We start from the raw sequence: 18303 nt of genomic DNA on the forward strand, positions 1-18303 counted from the left end.
TTAAGAATTAAATGAATGATTGAAAGTCTTTATATAAAAATTAAAAACTAAAGAAAAAAAAGTTTACAGTGTTTGAGCTTTATACCAAGGGGCCAATGAGAATGTGGATGTGTAAGTCTTACTGGCATAAACTAATGGATCCAGAAAGGTGCACTGCTGAGGTCTTTGGTTAAAGTGATCAGATTGGAGGCTATTCTATACTGATATATTAGTGGGCCTCTAACTAATTTCTTTTGGTGTGTTATTTGAAAGTATAACCATTAGATATATACATGCATACGTGTGCACATACACATGGAAATGCCAAAATTCCACCTAAGCATTATTCTCTAAATATGTGTATATCTTACATAGCATGTATTTCACAGGTAGGCATACAAATGGGCAGAATCTGGGTGGAGCATGGGTAGGACTTTTACATGCATAACTTATAGAATTCTATGAGTTACACGCATATTTCTGGCACTAAGGCATGAGTACTTGCTCACACCTAAATTATAGGCACATATGTTTGATATTATGCTAGTATTCTATAAAAAAAATGTTCCTTTATAGAATAGGTTCCTAGCAGGTGCTCTCTGGGTGTCTATTTGTGGACAGTTATAGAATTATTTCCCTAGTGCCCAAACTTAGAGTGCATGTGCACTGAATTCCGGAAAAAACTATAACCTGTTGCCCCTATCCATCTTCGCAATGGCTGGGCCAGTTTGGGGTTGGGATAATATGGCAAAACTAAGAAAGTTATGAATAAAGACTAATGGCACCACAGCCCAGTACAGATTGACTCCTTTTGAGCTGGAAACCCAAAGGAGAGCAGAAAATCACTGGACCAAGAAAATTAGAAGAATATTTTCACTTTAGTTTATCATAATTCCTTTTTTTTTCATTGTTCCTGACTGAGAGACTATTTGTCTGGAAATAGTCTGGAAAATAAGAACAATCTAAACTCGGTGAACTCAGTGCCATTGACAGCATTGCAAATGATTAATTCACAGTGAGTTCAGTAAAGGAAAATTACTTACATCACCCAAACTATACAACTTCTGACATGGCCTTTTAAGATCAAACCTGCTGAGCAGTAACAATGAAATATATAATTTGATAGTCAATTAGAAATAATAGATTTTCTTATAGGAACAGCGAAAGGTTGGGTGGACGCTAGAAGAGGTTTAGGAGCATACAGGCTGATAGCTTGAAGGGAAAAAACTACTTATCTAGATACCCTGAAGTAAATTTTCAGTCATCTGTTTAAGTCAAACTGTTAAATACATAGTCTTAAACTTAAACAGATAAATTACCTGTTTAAGTTAGGACTATTATTTGTACAATATTTAACATAGTCTGGTCAACTTTTGTTCCTACTCAAAATGTCTTTTTATCTCCTTTTTCTAAAGGTGGGGGGCAATATTCAGCCTGTGTCAGTCAGAGGTTAAACCAAGGGCAAATCTCCGTTTAATATTACTACAGATCATGGGGGTAACAGTACTTTCTTGAGACCTGGATTTGGTTGCTCATGTAAAAAAAGGCCATGGTTGGAAGCCTCTAAAAACTGGACTCAACATGTCAGAACAAGGCTTTTCCTTCTGTTATAGAGGAAAGAGAATCTCCCAGGACTTGTGCTGAATAAATCTAGAGTTTGGAAATTTTCCAAACGCATTTTCGGGGTCTTCTGTCCTTGGGAGAGAAAGGAGGTAAATAATGTCCTCCTTGTGATTCAGAATTGGAGGAAGAGAACAGGGAGTCTACTGGATACTATGAGGTGTGTCTATGTCACTGGACAGGCATACTCCCTGTGGACTGAGAGGAATGTGCTGTATCTGATTCTTGGTACTAAGCTTGCAGTGGGACTTTACTGTATCTTTTAACAATCATTAAAAATCTTTTGCAAAAAGAAATGGGGCTGTTGAGGCAAAAAGAGCGAAGTTCATAGACAGAACTTATCAACCACCATCACTAGTATTCGAGTAGATGTGGTTGAATCTGCAACCTCAGATTGTCGTTGCATAATAACTAAATAAACAAGCTGGATTAGTACAGATCAGTCCTACACAAACACTTCATGCTAACAGGATACCCAGCCTTTTTCACAAACAATCACAGGTAGACATTCATCAAGCATAGGATAAGTAATTACAAAATAAAAAAAAAAGTAGAAAAAATTAAACTGAACCCCAAGAAGCCATTCTCTCCACACAGAGCAAAACCAAAGAAATAGAAACAGTGATGTCTCTGTGTACAGTGCAAAATATAGAGAGCAGATGTATATTTCAGAAACTGACATATTACAATTGCTACATCAAAAATAAACAAAACAAAAACAGAAAATAAGGTGATAGCTTCTTATTGGATTAACATTACATTTTTGACTAGTTTTCAGAGGTCAAAAGCTCCTTCTTTAAAGTCAGGACAAGCATACTGTTGACCCTCCCTTACCTAATCTTCAAACACTAAGAACTATACCTGTTATCATGAAATGAAATAATTATGTCATTACCATACTCTGTAAGCCACATTGAGCCTGCAAATAAGTGGGAAAATGTGGGATACAAATGCAATAAATAATAATAAATAATACTATTACAGCAGTATACTGTCATGACAAAGAGAATTAGGTTTTGGTCTCTGAAGGCTAGTCAAAAAAATGAATTTTTCTTTTATATATATTTAAGTTTTAAAGTGGATTAAAATGGCTACTGCATTACTTCATCCTAAATTAAAAGCAAAATTCTTTTTTCTACCTTTGCTGTCTGGCCATTTAGTTTTTCTAATTGTGTTGGTCCTGGTCACTGGTTTCCTATCTTCTTTTAACTCTCAATGGGTCTCCTGTCCATATGTCATTTTTTTTCTCTTCTTCTGTCTTCTTCACCTCTTCCATCAGCTTTCCATCTCTTTCCCTCATTGTGGCCCTCCCAGTCTCCTTTCACTTATTCCCCAGTTCTTCACTAACTCTTTCCTCCTACCCCTGCCATCTAGCAACTCCTCTCTCTCTCACCATCACCTCTCATCTCTCTCTCCCCTGCCAGCTAGCAACCAGTGGCATAGCTAGGTGGGGCGCAGGGGGAGTGGTCGCTCCCCTAAATCGATTTTTCAAAAAAAACGGCGCCTATGCAAGGCAGCATCTCACCTTTCCGCCTATGCCACCAACTTCCTGCTTGCACGCAGGAACAGGATCGTCGTCCGGTCATCATCGCCCGCTGCTGTGAGCCGTCCAGTGTCCGCACACTCCCTGTCTCCCGTCCCCACACTGTGCTGCCTGCAGAAGTGCTTGAAGCCAGGAGGAGAAAGTCGTCCGGAGAGCTGCGGCCGTTGTGAGCTGGCTCAACAACATTCTTCTCCTCCTGCTCCTGGCTTCAAGCAGTGCAGGCAGGCAGCAATGTGGGGGCAGGTGGGGCCCAGGCCAGGGTCCTCTTCAGCACACGGTCCTCGTCGGTGGCGCTTGGCCTTGGCTGTGTGAGGCTGATGGATGTGAGCTCTGAGTTGTTCTTCTTTCTTCTTTAACGGCTGGCTTGGCTGTAGGGGGTAAGGTAAGAAGGGTCCAGGGACCATTCTGCGGCATGTGCTGTGAGTATGCTAAAGCAGTAGCAAAAGATTATTAAAAATAAATGTGTGGTCCTACTGTAAAAAGTTTAAGCTATGCCAGTTCGATAAGCATTAGGCAGTGCCTTCAAAGGTAGAGGACAAAAGATTTTCTTTTTTACATATTTGACAGCTTTTTAATTTATTTGAAAGCTTCCTATATCTAGATTTAAATACCATGAAATAAAAATTGAACATCACTAAAACAGCTTTTAGTGATGTTCAATTTTTATTTCATGATATTTAAATCTAGATATGGGAAGCTGGTAGAAACAAGCAGTTATCTCTGTACTTTGTATGCATTTTTCTGCACTGTTCTATACAATACAGATGTAGAAATTTCAGTGAGAATATCCTGTTTCTTGATCTTAACTGTTCATCTGTTTCTGTAATCTGCCTTTGGGAAGCCTAGTGTTATAAAGATGGAATATATTGAAATTTAATGGAAATAGAATTAAACTCTCTTTCCATTGGGGCACATGGAATCATATCTGCATCTGATGTCTGTTTTGGTCACTTGGTGGCCCTTTACTAACATTAAAAAAAAAAAAAAACATCTCTGCATGAATACAGGGGGCGTCCCTATAGCCAGCCCCTCCAAATGACACTGATTTAAAATGTAGAACAAATTAGTACTCTAATCGATGAAACCAATACTTCCTCTGTGTACATCCATATGCTGCACAAGCCAGCATGTTTGAAAATAAGTGAGATTAAATAAAAATGCTACCAACAATAAAGAACGACAACAAGGATGTAGCAGCTCATAGGTTTGCTTGCTTTGTTTTGAATGTACTAGATGATGGCTGCGCGGGGAAGGGGGAAACAGACTAACTTAATTGTCTTCAACTTTTTGATGTCATCATCCCAACTCCTGAGGGAAGGAGCAGGAGATGAATGGGACTGGGAGGGGTGATGAGCAGAGAGAAGAAGCAGTAGATGGATGGGACTGGGAGAGGTGGAGCAGAGGGAAGGAGCAGGAGATGGATGGGACTGGGGGTGGGAGAGGGGAAGAAGCAGGATGTGAAAATAGGGATATGAGATGAAGGGCAAGAAAAGGGGATGATATGGGGAAAGGTTGAGAAATAATGTGAATGACCTGGAAGACTGGAAAGAGGATAAGAGGCAATGAAAAGGGATTGGGGTACTGGTGAGGGGTATAGAAGAAGGGGATGAGTTTCTGAAGGGAGTTGAGTTAGGGTAGAAAGGGGTTAAAAAAAATGGTGAAAGAGAAGCTATTGGGCATGGGGTATAGGGTAACAGACAGAAGAGTGACCTTGGAGGCAAGGGAGGGAAGGAGACATGGATGGAGCTGGGACCAATAGGGTGATGAGATGCAGTCGAGGGTAGATGATGGCAAAGAGAGTGAGTACAGAGGATGGGAATTGGGGACTACTGAAGTGGGTGAAAGATGGGAGAGGAACTTAGGAGACTGGGTAAGGGAGAGATTGTATATTGGCTCTCCTCAAAGCATGTTTAGGGCAGGGGAGGAAATAACACATATACATACATTACATCCAAGAGAAAAGTACCTAAAGAAAAAAAAAAAAAAAAGAGGTGAAAATCTCTACAGGTATTCTATTCTATTTTATAGAGGTTTTATATACTGCTTGCATCCCAAAAAGTTCACTGCGGTTAACAAACCAAACCTCCTGTTTACTAAGCTGTGCTCTAATGCTGACACAGCCCATTCACTTTAAATGGGCTGTGTCGGAATTGCCACACAGCTAAAGTATACAGGGGGCAAGAGTCTCACATCACACCAACAACTCAGTTACTTTAAAACATTAACATTAAGATCCCATTCAAATAGGTAGTTTTTCAGAGCGTTCCTAAAGCAATAAGGTAAAATTATGTATCATACCTGATAATTTTCTTTCCATTAATCATAGCTGATCAATCCATAGACTGGTGGGTTGTGTCCATCTACCAGCAGGTGGAGATAGAGAGCAATCTTTTGCCTCCCTATATGTGGTCATGTGCTGCCGGAAACTCCTCAGTATGTCGATATCCAAGCTCCATCCGCAGGACTCAGCACTTAGAGAATTACACCCACAAAGGGACACTCTGCCCAGCTCACCACCGCCGAAACGGGGGAGGGGAATTAACCCAGCTCATCCCCACACAAGTGGGGGAGGGGAATCCGTCCAGCTCATCCCCGCGGACCGGGGGAGGGACACCACCCCGCCGATGCGGGGGGATCTGGCTTATCCTGCAACCGCAACCGCGGGAGGAGCTGACTGACCCTACCACCGCCGAAGCGGGAGGGGTACAAAGCTGCCCTACAGCCGCACGAAGCGGGAGGGAGTGCCGGCAGAATTTAAGTCTCAATCCAGCCCCGTAAAACGGAGGGGAGAGGAATGCAGCAGCTCACTGTAACACAAACTCGTCTCAACTCTTGAAGAATCCAAGTGAAAAAACTTGAACACGAAGTCCTCCTGAAGTAACTGAAGACTAAACTTGAACCTAAAAATTCAACCAGAATATAAACAGTACAGATATCTGGGAGGGGCTATGGATTGATCAGCTATGATTAATGGAAAGAAAATTATCAGGTATGATACATAATTTTACCTTCCATATCATCATGCTGATCAATCCATAGACTGGTGGGATGTACCGAAGCAGTACTCACCCAGGGCGGGACATTGAAATCCCTGACCTCAACACTGAAGATCCAAACCGGGCCTCCGCCCGTGCCGCCACAGTCAAGCGGTAATGCTTGGAAAATGTATGGGCTGATGCCCAAGTTGCCGCCTTGCATATCTCTTCCAAGGAGACGGACCCGGCCTCTGCCATCGAGGCCGCCTGAGCTCTAGTGGAGTGAGCCTTCAGCTGGATAGGCGGCACCTTCCCCGCGGCCACATAAGCCGCTGCAATGGCTTCCTTGACCCATCTTGCCACTGTAGGCTTCGCAGCCTGCAGACCCTTACGAGGACCTGCAAACAGGACAAACAGATGATCCGATTTCCGGAAATCATTGGTCACTTCCAAGTATCTGATGATGACCCGTCTCACATCCAGATATTTAAGAGCAGAGTATTCCTCTGGGTAGTCCTCCCTACGAAAGGAAGGGAGACAGAGCTGCTGATTCACATGGAAGCGAGAAACAATCTTGGGCAGGAAGGAAGGCACTGTGCGAATAGTCACTCCTGCCTCAGTGAACTGCAGAAAAGGCTCTCTACATGAGAGCGCCTGGAGCTCGGAAACTCTTCTGGCTGAAGTGATAGCCACCAAAAAGACTGCTTTCAACGTCAGGTCTTTCAGAGATGCCCTCGACAAGGGTTCAAAAGGCGGCTTCTGTAATGCTCTTAGCACCAGGTTGAGATTCCACGCAGGCACCACTGAGTGCAGAGGAGGGCGCAGGTGATTAACTCCCTTGAGAAAACGCACCACATCTGGCTGCGAAGCCAGGGAAGCACCCTTCAGGCGGCCCCTGAAGCAAGCCAGGGCCGCTACCTGGACTTTAAGGGAACTGAGCGACAGGCCTTTCTCCAGACCTTCTTGCAGGAATGCCAACACTGAAGAAATTGGAGCAGTGAATGGAGAAAATGAGCCTGCTTCACACCACGCTGCAAAGGTACGCCAAACCCTGGCGTAAGCAGTAGAAGTAGAGCGCTTCCTCGCTCTCAGCATAGTGGCGATGACTTTGTCTGAGAAGCCCTTCTTCCTCAGACGCTGCCACTCAATAGCCAGGCCGTAAGACCAAAGGGGGAGGGATCCTCCATCACCACGGGACCCTGATGTAACAGGCCCTGCTCCACTGGCAGCCGCAGAGGATCGTCGATTGAGAGCCTGATCAAGTCCGCATACCAGGGACGTCTGGGCCAATCCGGACCCACCAGGATTATCCGGCCCGGATGCCTTGCCACCCGGTCTAGCACCCTGCCCAACATGGGCCAGGGCGGGAACACATAGAGAAGCTCTTGTGTCGGCCACTGTTGGAGAAGAGCATCTACTCCCAGGGATCGAGGGTCCCGTCCTCTGCTGAAAAAGCGCGGCACTTGGCAATTGGCCGATGACGCCATCAGATCTAGGCTCGGCTGGCCCCAGCGCTTCGTGATATCCAAGAACGCCTGAGCAGATAGCTGCCACTCTCCGGGCTCCAAGGTATGGCGACTGAGAAAGTCCGCCTTGACATTCATGACTCCGGCAATGTGGGCCGCTGACAGCTGTTCCAGGTTCACTTCCGCCCACTGGCATAGATTCATGGCCTCCTTGGCTAGAGGGGCGCTCTTGGTACCTCCCTGGCGGTTGACATAGGCCACAGCCGTGGCATTGTCCGACAGGACCCGTACAGGCTTCAACGCCAGTACCGGGATGAACTCCAAAAGCGCCAACCGAATGGCTCTGAGTTCCAGGAGGTTGATAGACCACTTTGCCTCCGCAGGAGACCAGAGCCCCTGCGCTGTCCTTCCCAAGCAGTGGGCTCCCCAGCCCGACAAAGAGGCGTCCGTCGTGATGACAATCCACTCCGGGGTCACCAGAGGCATTCCTGCAGACAACTTGTCTGTCTGCGTCCACCAGCTCAGCGCCTTGCGCACTGCTGGGTCCAAGGGAAGGCGCACAGCATAATCCTCCGACATCGGAGTCCAGCGCTGCAACAGAGAGTGTTGTAGTGGTCTCATATGAGCCCTGGCCCAGGGCACTACTTCCATCGTGGCCGTCATAGAGCCCAACAGCTGCACATAGTCCCAAGCCCGAAGAGGAGAGGCTACTAGGAACTGGTCCACCTGAGCCTGAAGCTTGACAATCCGATTGTCTGGCAGGAACACTCTGCCCACTTGGGTGTCGAATCGAACTCCCAGATACTCCAGGGACTGAGTTGGGCGCAGCTGGCTTTTCTCCCAGTTGATGATCCACCCCAGGGAGCTCAAAAGAGCAACCACCCGGTTCACAGCTTTGCCGCACTCTGCATAAGAGAGGGCTCGGATCAACCAGTCGTCCAGATAAGGATGGACTTGTACTCCTTCCTTCCTCAGGAAGGCCGCGATGACCACCATTACTTTGGAAAAGGTCCGCGGAGCAGTAGCCAACCCGAACGGGAGGGCTCTGAACTGGAAGTGTCGGCCCAGGACTGCAAAACGCAGAAAGCGTTGATGAGGAGGCCAGATGGGAATATGCAAGTACGCTTCCTTGATGTCCAAGGATGCCAGGTACTCCCCTGCCTTCACTGCCGCTATAACAGAGCGGAGAGTCTCCATGCGAAAGTGCCGAACTTTCAAGGCCCGATTGACCCCTTTGAGGTCGAGGATAGGCCGTACAGAACCTCCTTTCTTTGGTACCACAAAGTAAATGGAGTAACGCCCCTTGCCAAGCTGATTTTCTGGCATCGGAACGACCGCACCCAGGCGGATCAGATTGTCCAAGGTCTGCTGCACTGCCACAGCTTTGACCGGAGACTTGCAGGGAGAGAGTACAAACCCGTCTCTTAAGGGTCGGCAGAACTCTAGCTTGTAGCTGTCTCTGATGACTTCCAGCACCCAAGCGTCTGAAGTTATTGTGGTCCACTCGCCCAGAAACGAGGACAGCCGTCCTCCAATCTGCACTGGGGCGTGGACCAAGGCCCCGTCATTGGGTACGAGACCCTGGGGGAGGACCGGAGGGAGCACCTTCGGGACGGCGGTCTCTGCGAAAGGAATGCTGCTTGGGGGAGAAGTTCCTCTTGAAGGAAGAGGGGGCAGAGGAGCCCGACCTGCCTGGGCGGTACCGACGGGCTTCCTGAAACCGTCCTCTGGAGGTACCGGGTCGAGTACTAGCCCGAGCCCTGACCTCTGGTAACTTCTTGCCCTTAGACGTGCCGAGATCGGTCACGATTTTGTCCAGCTCGACCCCAAAGAGCAGCTTGCCTTTAAAAGGCAATCTAGCCAGGCGGGATTTAGAGGCGTGGTCAGCAGACCAATGTTTCAGCCAAAGCCACCGCCACGCAGAGATTGTCTGAGCCATGCCTTTAGCTGAGGCCCTCAAGACATCATACAGCAAGTCTGCCAAATAGGCTAAGCCCGATTCCAGGGCTGGCCAATCAGCCCTCAAGGAATGATCCGAGGGGGAAGCCCGCTGCACCATAGTCAGGCACGCCCTGGCCACATAGGAGCCGCAAACTGAGGCCTGCAAACTTAAAGCAGCCGCCTCAAAGGACGACCTTAAGGCCGCCTCCAATCTTCTGTCTTGGGCGTCCTTTAGGGCCGTGCCACCTTCCACCGGCAACGCCGTTTTCTTAGTCACCGCAGTGATTAAAGAATCCATGGTAGGCCACAGATAGGCCTCACGTTCACTTTCAGGCAAAGGATAGAGGCGGGACATAGCCCTAGCCACTTTAAGGCTCGCTTCCGGGACATCCCATTGAGCCGAAATTAAGGTGTGCATGGCATCATGCACGTGGAAGGTTCTAGGCGGGCGCTTCGTCCCCAGCATAATGGCAGAGCCAACAGGGGCTGAGGGAGAGACGTCCTCCGGAGAGGAAATCTTCAAAATGCCCATGGCCTGCACCAACAGGTTGGGCAAATCCTCTGAGCTAAAGAGTCGCGCTGCAGAGGGGTCATCCGCTCCATCCGAGCGGGGATCCGTCTCCTCCAAGGAATCCGCAAAGGACCGTTGGGAGAACTCAGATACGCTGCCCTCATCTACATCGGAGGAGACAAAGGCCTCCACGGCCTGGGAATCAACCCGAGGGCGTTTACCTCCGGGGGCCTCAACCTCTTTACCAGACGAGGGAGCAGGGGCAGCGTTTTGCATAAGGAAGGCCTGATGCAGCAGCAAAACAAACTCGGGGGAGAAACCCCCCAGACTGTGCACTTCCGCAGCCTGGGCGACAGCCCTAGACGCACCCTCAACCGGCGCTCGCAAGAGCGGGGGAGAGACATGCTGCACATCCAAGATGGCGTCCGGCGCGACACTCCGCGAAGGAGCCGCGCGGGAAGAACGGCGCTTAACTTTAGCCGCTTTTGTGCCGTCGCCCAAATTAAGGGCGTTCATGGCATTAATGTCTCCCACCTCAAGGGCGGCCCAAGAAGAAGCCGTCCGAGCCGCGTGGCCGGCCAAGATGGCGGAGGCGAGCAGCGGGGGATGGGCGTTTATGGCGGGAAAAACCGCCACACCGGAGGAAGGACCGGGACACTCATCGGTCACGAAACTGTCACCCAACAAGGGCGAATCAGACTTTAAGACCCCCGCATCCCCTCTAGAAGCGCCCAAGCGATCAGGGGAGCGACTCTTTGCGCCCTCGCCCTCCGACGCCATCGGCCACGTGGAGATCAATCGGGGAACCTCCTGCCCGCTATAAAAAGGTAAAAATTACCTGCTTTCCGCTCCGAGCTGTAACGACATGGTGTCCCAGTGAGTAGCTGCAATAAACGTTTAAATAAACGTCGAAATAAACGCCTTTAAGGACGTTCAAAATTTTTTTTTTTTTTTTTAACGGAGCCAGCGGGAGGGGGGAGAAAAGGAGGGACCTGGCGCCACCAGGTTTGCACTTGCTCAAGAAGAGCCCTCAACCCCAGGCACTCAACAAAACCTAAAAATTAGGCTTGGAGGCCTAGCCAGAGCTGCTGCTGTGTGTGACCACCACCTGCTGAGATAGAGAACATACTGAGGAGTTTCCGGCAGCACATGACCACATATAGGGAGGCAAAAGATTGCTCTCTATCTCCACCTGCTGGTAGATGGACACAACCCACCAGTCTATGGATTGATCAGCATGATGATATGGAATATGAAGATAAGCATTTTATGTCCCACAGGAACTGATTTCAAACCCATTCCAAACTCTTGTTCCACACATTATATCCATGGGGAAAAGTACCCACAGAACAAGGAGGTAGTTTTTTTTTCTTTTTTTGCACGTTATTAAACTAACCAAAAAAATGAGTGTGCTCTTTGCTTTGATTAATATTAGCAGAACTGCAAGAAAAAAATGTATTCACTGATGTTGCATTGACGCAGACAGTTCTGATTATTGCCTCCTCAATAAATGGAATGTATCTATCTCCTCTTGTAGTATATTTTTATAAGGTCTGGCAAATATCTCAACAAAATAGGTACTTTCCTGGAGACCAGTGGTGCAATGATAAACAATTTCATGGTTAAAATGTGCATTATTATTACAGTATTCCACTATACTATTTCAAGTTGAAAAAATCTAAATTATAATATAAATGGTAAAGAAAAATGGTTTACCTCCTCGTTTCTGATGATAGCAACACCAACAATCTGATCCAAAACGTTTGCCACAAATGCCTGAACTGGTGTCCCATCCTGATAAAATAAAATACCAATGTGAACTTATTTATTTGAACTTTTAATGCTTGAATGCCAAGCAAGGGACAACAAATTCAGGGCTAGATTCACTGAAATACGCTACTACTTTAAGGTGAAATTATGTCTTACCTTATAATTTCTTTTCCTTTAGTCAACAGCACCGTTCTGAACAAGTGGGTTGTTATCTAGATGGAGGTAAAGAAAAAAACTGGTCTTTTCCATTGAACTCACTGGTATAAACTGCTGGTGCTCAGAGAAATCTCCAGTATGCATCTGCCTAAACAGCAGAAGGTCATTTTCTAACAAACACCCATGGCTCCATCAGCCACTGCAGTTGCAATGATCACCAAGTGAGCATACTACCACAGAGTGGCATTTGCTACGATTGCCTCATTGTTTCCTCTCATCATTAATTTTTCTTCCTTTCTTTTTTATTAACTGTAAGGGAAAGAGCAGAGCACCTCGAGAGCCCCGTGACTTAGCCTTCCAAGGGTAGGTTTCAGAATGGTACAGCTGACTAAAGGAAAGGAAATTATCAGGTAAGACATAATTTCATCTTCATTGTTGTCTGGCTATGCTGTTCTGAACAACAGGGATACACCCAAGCAGAACTACTGGACGGGGGAAGTCAACGTTTCCCTGAGGACAGCAATGCAAAAGTCTGAGCAAGCCCTGGTGAGCACAACCAACTTGTAATGCTTCATAAAAGAATGAAGTGATGACCATGATGCCACCCTACAGATCTCCTCTGGGACGACCTTCTGGGCCTCCACTTATGAGGTCACCTGAGCCCTTGTTGAGTTGGCTTACTACAAACATAGGCTGTTTCTATGGCGGCCTTGATCCAAAACACAATAGCGACTTTGGAGGCCACCTGGCCCTTACGAGGACCATGGAACAGAATGAACAGATGATCAGAAATGCAAAATTCCACAAATATGCTTACTAAAGATGTGAACTTTAAGAAAAGGAAATATGAAATGTATTTGTCTGCTCCAGGTAACAAAACAATGTTCTCCGGAAGTCTAACTTGTATAGTCTCTGATTCAAGGAATCAGAACCATCCTTCGGAAAGTAGGGAAAACAGACGCCCTGGTTCACATGGAATGGCTAAACCACCTTGGGCAGAAAGGAGGGAACTGTGCGGATGGACACCGAATCCTCTGAAAAGGAGAGGAATGAGTCCCAGCAAGACATTTGCAAATCCATGATCTCCGAACTGCAGTGATCGCTACAAGGAAAAGCACCTTCAAGGCAGAGACATAGCCAGACCTTGATTTATTTGTGGAGGGGGGGCTAAGCCCAAAGTGGGGGGGAAGCAAATTTTGGCCCACCTCCCCGCTATTTGCCCAGCCACAACCTCACAAACATGGGTTGGTGGGGGTCCCAAGCCCCGCCAGCAAAAGCCTTCCTGTGGCAATATTCTGCTCCACCCTGCCTGCCCTACTTTCCCACCCCGGCGCACATGTTCGGTTTTAGTGAAACTGAGCATGTGTGAAGCTCGTGTATGCTCAATTTCATTAAAACCGAGAATGAACTAGCAAGAGGGGGAAGCAAAACAGGCAGCGCGATGGCAAATATTGCTGCAGGAAAGATTATGCTGGTGGGGCTTGTGGACCCCCACTAGCCAAACCAGCAGACTTTGGGGAGAAGGAACCCAAATTGGGGGGCTCATTCCCCCAAGGCCCCCTCCCCCCCCATGGCTGCACTACTACTTCAAGGTAAGATCCTTGATTGAGGCATACCATAAAGGCTCATAGGGAGCCCCAGAGAGCATCCAAAAGACCAAATTCAGGACCCAGGAAAGGAAAGAAGGGAGTACGGTGAGCACAAATGAGCAACTTCCTTCAGAAACCGGGCCATCTCTCCATGCACTGCCAAAAAAAGGCCATGCATTGTGGCACAAAAACTGGAAAGGGCAGCTGCTTGGACTTTTATGGAATTCAGTGCCAGGCCCTGATCCAGCTGTTTCTGCAAAAAACCTAAACCACCAGAAATCTGTGTGTCACATTTCAGGATGAGTGAGCCCTTAGACCGCAGTGAAAAACAGTACTGCCTACCTGCCCAGGGAACAGACAAACTGTAGCAAGTGATGGGTGAGTCCCTGCAGAAGGGACTGCTCCACTAGAGGCATCGAAGGAAGCAGGAAGCTGTACCCAGTACTGGAAGCTGAAGCTGTGCTGGAGTTGGAACCAGGACTGGAAGCAGGAGCTGTGCTGGAACTAGAACCAGGACTGGAAGCAGGAGCTGTGCTGGAACCAGGACTGGAAGCAGAAGCTGTGCTGAAAGCTGAGGCTGTGCTGGAAGCTGGAACCAGGGCTGGAAGCTAAAGCAGAGCTGGAAGTTGGAACTAGGGCTGGAAGCAGAAGCTGAGCTGGAAACTGGGACCAGGGTTGGAACCAGGACGACCTGTTGCAAGGCAAAAAAGCACAGAGCAGCAACTGCAGAAGGTGGCCCAGGATAATGATGTCATCGAAGAGCAGGCCCGAGCAGTGTCAACCCGAATCCAGCCTCCCCCCCTGCGAGTACACACAGCTGTTGGCAGGCCGGAGGAGGGAGCAGCATGGAGGGCAGCGGTGTGCGTCACATGGGGCCCCGATGTGGAGGTAAGGGACTCAGGGGCAACTGTGACACTGTGTCTTCCAAGGGGACAGGGACCACTCAGCACACCAAATCTCAAAAACATACTAATCCTGCACATAAGCCAATGAGGTGGAAGAATTCTGGGATTTAAGCAAGGAGAGACAACTGTGGGTGAAAAACAATGCCTCGCTAAATGCTTCCTTTCAGGGGCCAAACCATAAAACAAAAGGGATCCAGATCCTGCATTTTCACTGGATCCTGACAAAGAAGGCTGCATCCTCTGGGTAGAAGAAGTGGCTTGGTTACCAATAGGTGCACAAGGTCCACAAGAAGGATAAGATGAGGCTGGCATGTTATTCTGCACAAGGGGTGGCCTGTCAGAGGCCACAGAGAGAAAACATATAGGGGCTCCTCTGCTGGCCACAGCTGAACCAAGGCATGAATCCCCAGCAAGGATGTCTTCCTCCAGTGGCTGAAGAATTGCTCTGCCTTGGCACTGGAGCATGTAGCCATCAGGTCAAACACTGGTTGACCTCACTGGTTCTGAATGAGATGAAAGGCCTCCAATCCCAGCTCCCACTCACCAGGATCTAATTGGAAGTGGCTGAGAAAGTCCACCTGGACATTGTTCTTGACCACTATATGAACTGCTGACAAGGCCTGTAGATGCCTCTCTGCTCAACGGCAAAGATTCACAGCTTCCAACGCCACTGCCTGGCTCCTGGTACCTCCCTGTTTGTTTATATAGGCTACCACTGTGATGTCGTCCGTCATCACCCAGACTGTCTTCCCTTGAAGCAGAGGGAGCAATTCCACCAAGGCCAGGCGCATCACCCCAATTTTCAGGCGACTGATTGGCCCACAGCAGAGACCCTTGCATTATTCTTTTCTAATAAAATTGCTTCTTTACTTCAGCCCTTGCTTTCTACTCCTAGTACTCCATCTCATCTGTTTGGTCCTCTTTCCAGACTCAAACTTTTCTCTTTTTGGGCAAAGTTCTGTCCTCCATGAGGCTTACCTTCTGCATAAGTGATCGAATTCCTTCATCATGGTTGAAAATCCCTGAATTATGCCTCCTTCCTACTCTTTTATTAATAATCAATCTCAGCCTTTCCTCAGGTCAGTTCCCAGACATCTGGAAACTGGTTATCATCTGTCCTATCCTGAAAAAAAACTAATCGTGACCTCTCAGTCCCTAGTAATTACCGTCCCATCTCAAATCTTAAGTTCATGTCTAAAGTTCTCAAAAAGTAGTTTTTGACCAATTAACCTCCTTTTCTGATAAGGTTTTAGCACTGCATCCCCATCAATCAGGGTTCAGAACACACTATTATGACAGCACTTTTGAGTGATATCAACTCCTTTCTTGATCAACACAAAATTGTTTTGGCTGTTTCTCTTGATCTTTCTGCAGCTTTCGACCTTGTGGATCACTCCCTCCTCCTTTCTCATCTCTCTTCTCTTGGTATTACTGGTGAAGTTCACTCTTGGTTCACCTCTTTCCTGCCTCACTGTTCTTTTAGAGTTGTTACCCCTTCTTCTATTATATTCTATTATATTCTGGTACTTATATCCAGCTTATATCTACCCAGGAATCAAAGTGGGTAACACAGCAAATCCCTAAACTTGCCTTTAAGAAAAAAAGCAAAATTCAGAATTAAAATTCACTAATTAAATCAAAAACTTTACTAAATAGAACAGTCTTTAAACCTTTATGAAATTAAAAATAATTACGTAAAGACTTAATTTGCAAAGGTACCATATTCCACAGGAGAAAGAGCTTACATGAAATCACATGTGTTTAATATTCTTAACCGATGGAAATCCCAATTTAAGCACACAACTAAAACGAGATAATGGACAATTTACTGAAAAAAAGTTATATATCCAGCATGCTATCTTAAATTCCACCTAGGCCTCGACGGACAACCATGCAACATACTCAACAAAGTGGATGAGTGATCAAACGTTTTGCGTCTACAAATTAATTTAGCAGCAGTGTTCTGAAGAAGTTGAAGTTTTTATAAAAATAATCTAGAAGAGTCAAAACCAGTGCCTGCACCAGTACCAGAAAGTCCTCCGGAAAAAACAATGACCTCACTGTATTTAACTGACATAATTTATTTAAAAAAAACCCTCCCTACTCAAATTATTCACCTGTTTTTCTAGAGTCAACTCAGAATCTAAGATAAACCCCAAAACCCTTGAAGAAATTTTAAAAGACAGTTGCTCTCCTAATTTCAATTTTATAGGCTTAGGAATACCTGAGTCTGAACTACCAAAATACAACAACTTAGTTTTGGTAGTGCTCAATTTTAATACATTTTTAGAAGCCCATCTTTGGGTTCTCTCTATACAATCCAAAATTAAGTGGCGACTTTGTTCACAATCATGACTTAGTGGAATCAAAATATCATCTGCATAAGATAAAACCAAAAATTGTGACGATTCCATAAAACCACCCAAGGAACTCATAAACACATTACAAAGAATTGGAGACAGCGGAGAACCCTGGGGAACTCCATATTTTGTGCACCATGATCTTGAAAATTCTGCATTCTTCTTCACGCTATAACTCTATTTTGTAAGAAAACCTTTAATCCATTCTAACAGCTTCTCAGAGCATGACCTTTGCCAGTTAAATTTCAGCAAAGAAAACTGCCACTCCTCTGTATCCAGCAATGGTGACCATCTTATTATTTCGCCAAGACACACTTAAAAAGTGCCCATAAGAATGTCTTACAGTTCAGTAGCTGGAGGGCCCAGTATCTTGAAATGTTCCTCTTGTGCCAGTGGCAGCAGTCTTTATTCTCCCCCAGCTCCCAACACGTTAGCAGTAGTATTAGCAGCAGCACCCTCAAAATCAGTGGCAGCTGCCTTACTTGATTTTGGCACATGGTAGTAGTGCCATCAGTTTGAAAGAGAGACATCACTCAGAAGAAAGAGAAATGGATCTTTATTGGGCAGTTAGCAATCCAAACTTTAGCAAGAACTACAATTTTTGGGGTGTGCTCCAAAATGGCCTTAATTGGAAGAGGATTTAAAAACTGGGTCGTAGAACATAGGAACAATGGAATTTCTTTATGTATGTATGAAAATATCTGATAAATATTTCTATTTATTTGTGTGTTATTGTTGGAAAGTTTAAGATATATGCTAAAATGGCAAATTAAAAAATCCTTGGGTAGTTTGCATACATGCTTATTTAAAATACAAAGGATATACTCCCAATGGACATACACATTTGGGAATATCATTCTAGTACACAGACCACTTTACACTGAATTGCAAACTATATGCTTCCCGTTGTCTCCCTCTAGCTGCCGGTTGTCCAGCAGCCAATCCATCTCCAGCAACCAGCATCTATTTTTCCCAGCTGGCTCTTGCATGGGGCCATGCAGCCAACACAAAAATGCACAAAACTGCAACAGTGAAGGAAGTAGCCTATGTAGCCATAAACATGAGACAGGATCTATACTAGTTTAGGCACTGACAGAAGGACATAGCCAAGCAGATAGACAAAGAGATACAACATACTTATGATTTATTCCTTTTTATTTTGTTAATTTGTAAATTTGTATTTGAATGTCAACAAGAGAATCTAAGAGAATGGAACTAAGTAGCTTAAAGAAGTATAGTGTAGAAATCAGATATAATATGGTTTAATTGGAAATATAAAAACTGTACTTGTTTAATAGGCATGACCTCTTTTAACAACCCTCACTGAAGTGATCATTGGAGCAACACTGGCATCGGCATTCAAAACAATTTGTCTGTATAGCTTATTTCTTTATCTTTTTTCTAGACTGTGCTCCTGATCCCAGTGAAATTGCTCAAAGTGGTATACAATTGAAAGAACAAATGTCAAACATAATAAAACACTCAATG

At 46.0% G+C, this 18303-nt stretch overlaps 1 protein-coding gene across 1 annotated transcript in view; it reads right to left on the reverse strand.

Annotated features, from left to right (window-relative positions):
- Window positions 1-18303, reverse strand: part of CFAP61 (cilia and flagella associated protein 61) — a 676218-nt gene that overhangs the window by 434748 nt on the left and 223167 nt on the right. The window contains exon 15 of the mRNA XM_030196227.1: window positions 11752-11829. Within this exon, the coding sequence (XP_030052087.1) occupies window positions 11752-11829 (78 nt within the window). The remainder of the gene's footprint in view (window positions 1-11751; window positions 11830-18303) is intronic.

Source organism: Microcaecilia unicolor, chromosome 3 (assembly GCF_901765095.1).
Source record: "Microcaecilia unicolor chromosome 3, aMicUni1.1, whole genome shotgun sequence".
Lineage (NCBI taxonomy): Eukaryota > Metazoa > Chordata > Amphibia > Gymnophiona > Siphonopidae > Microcaecilia > Microcaecilia unicolor.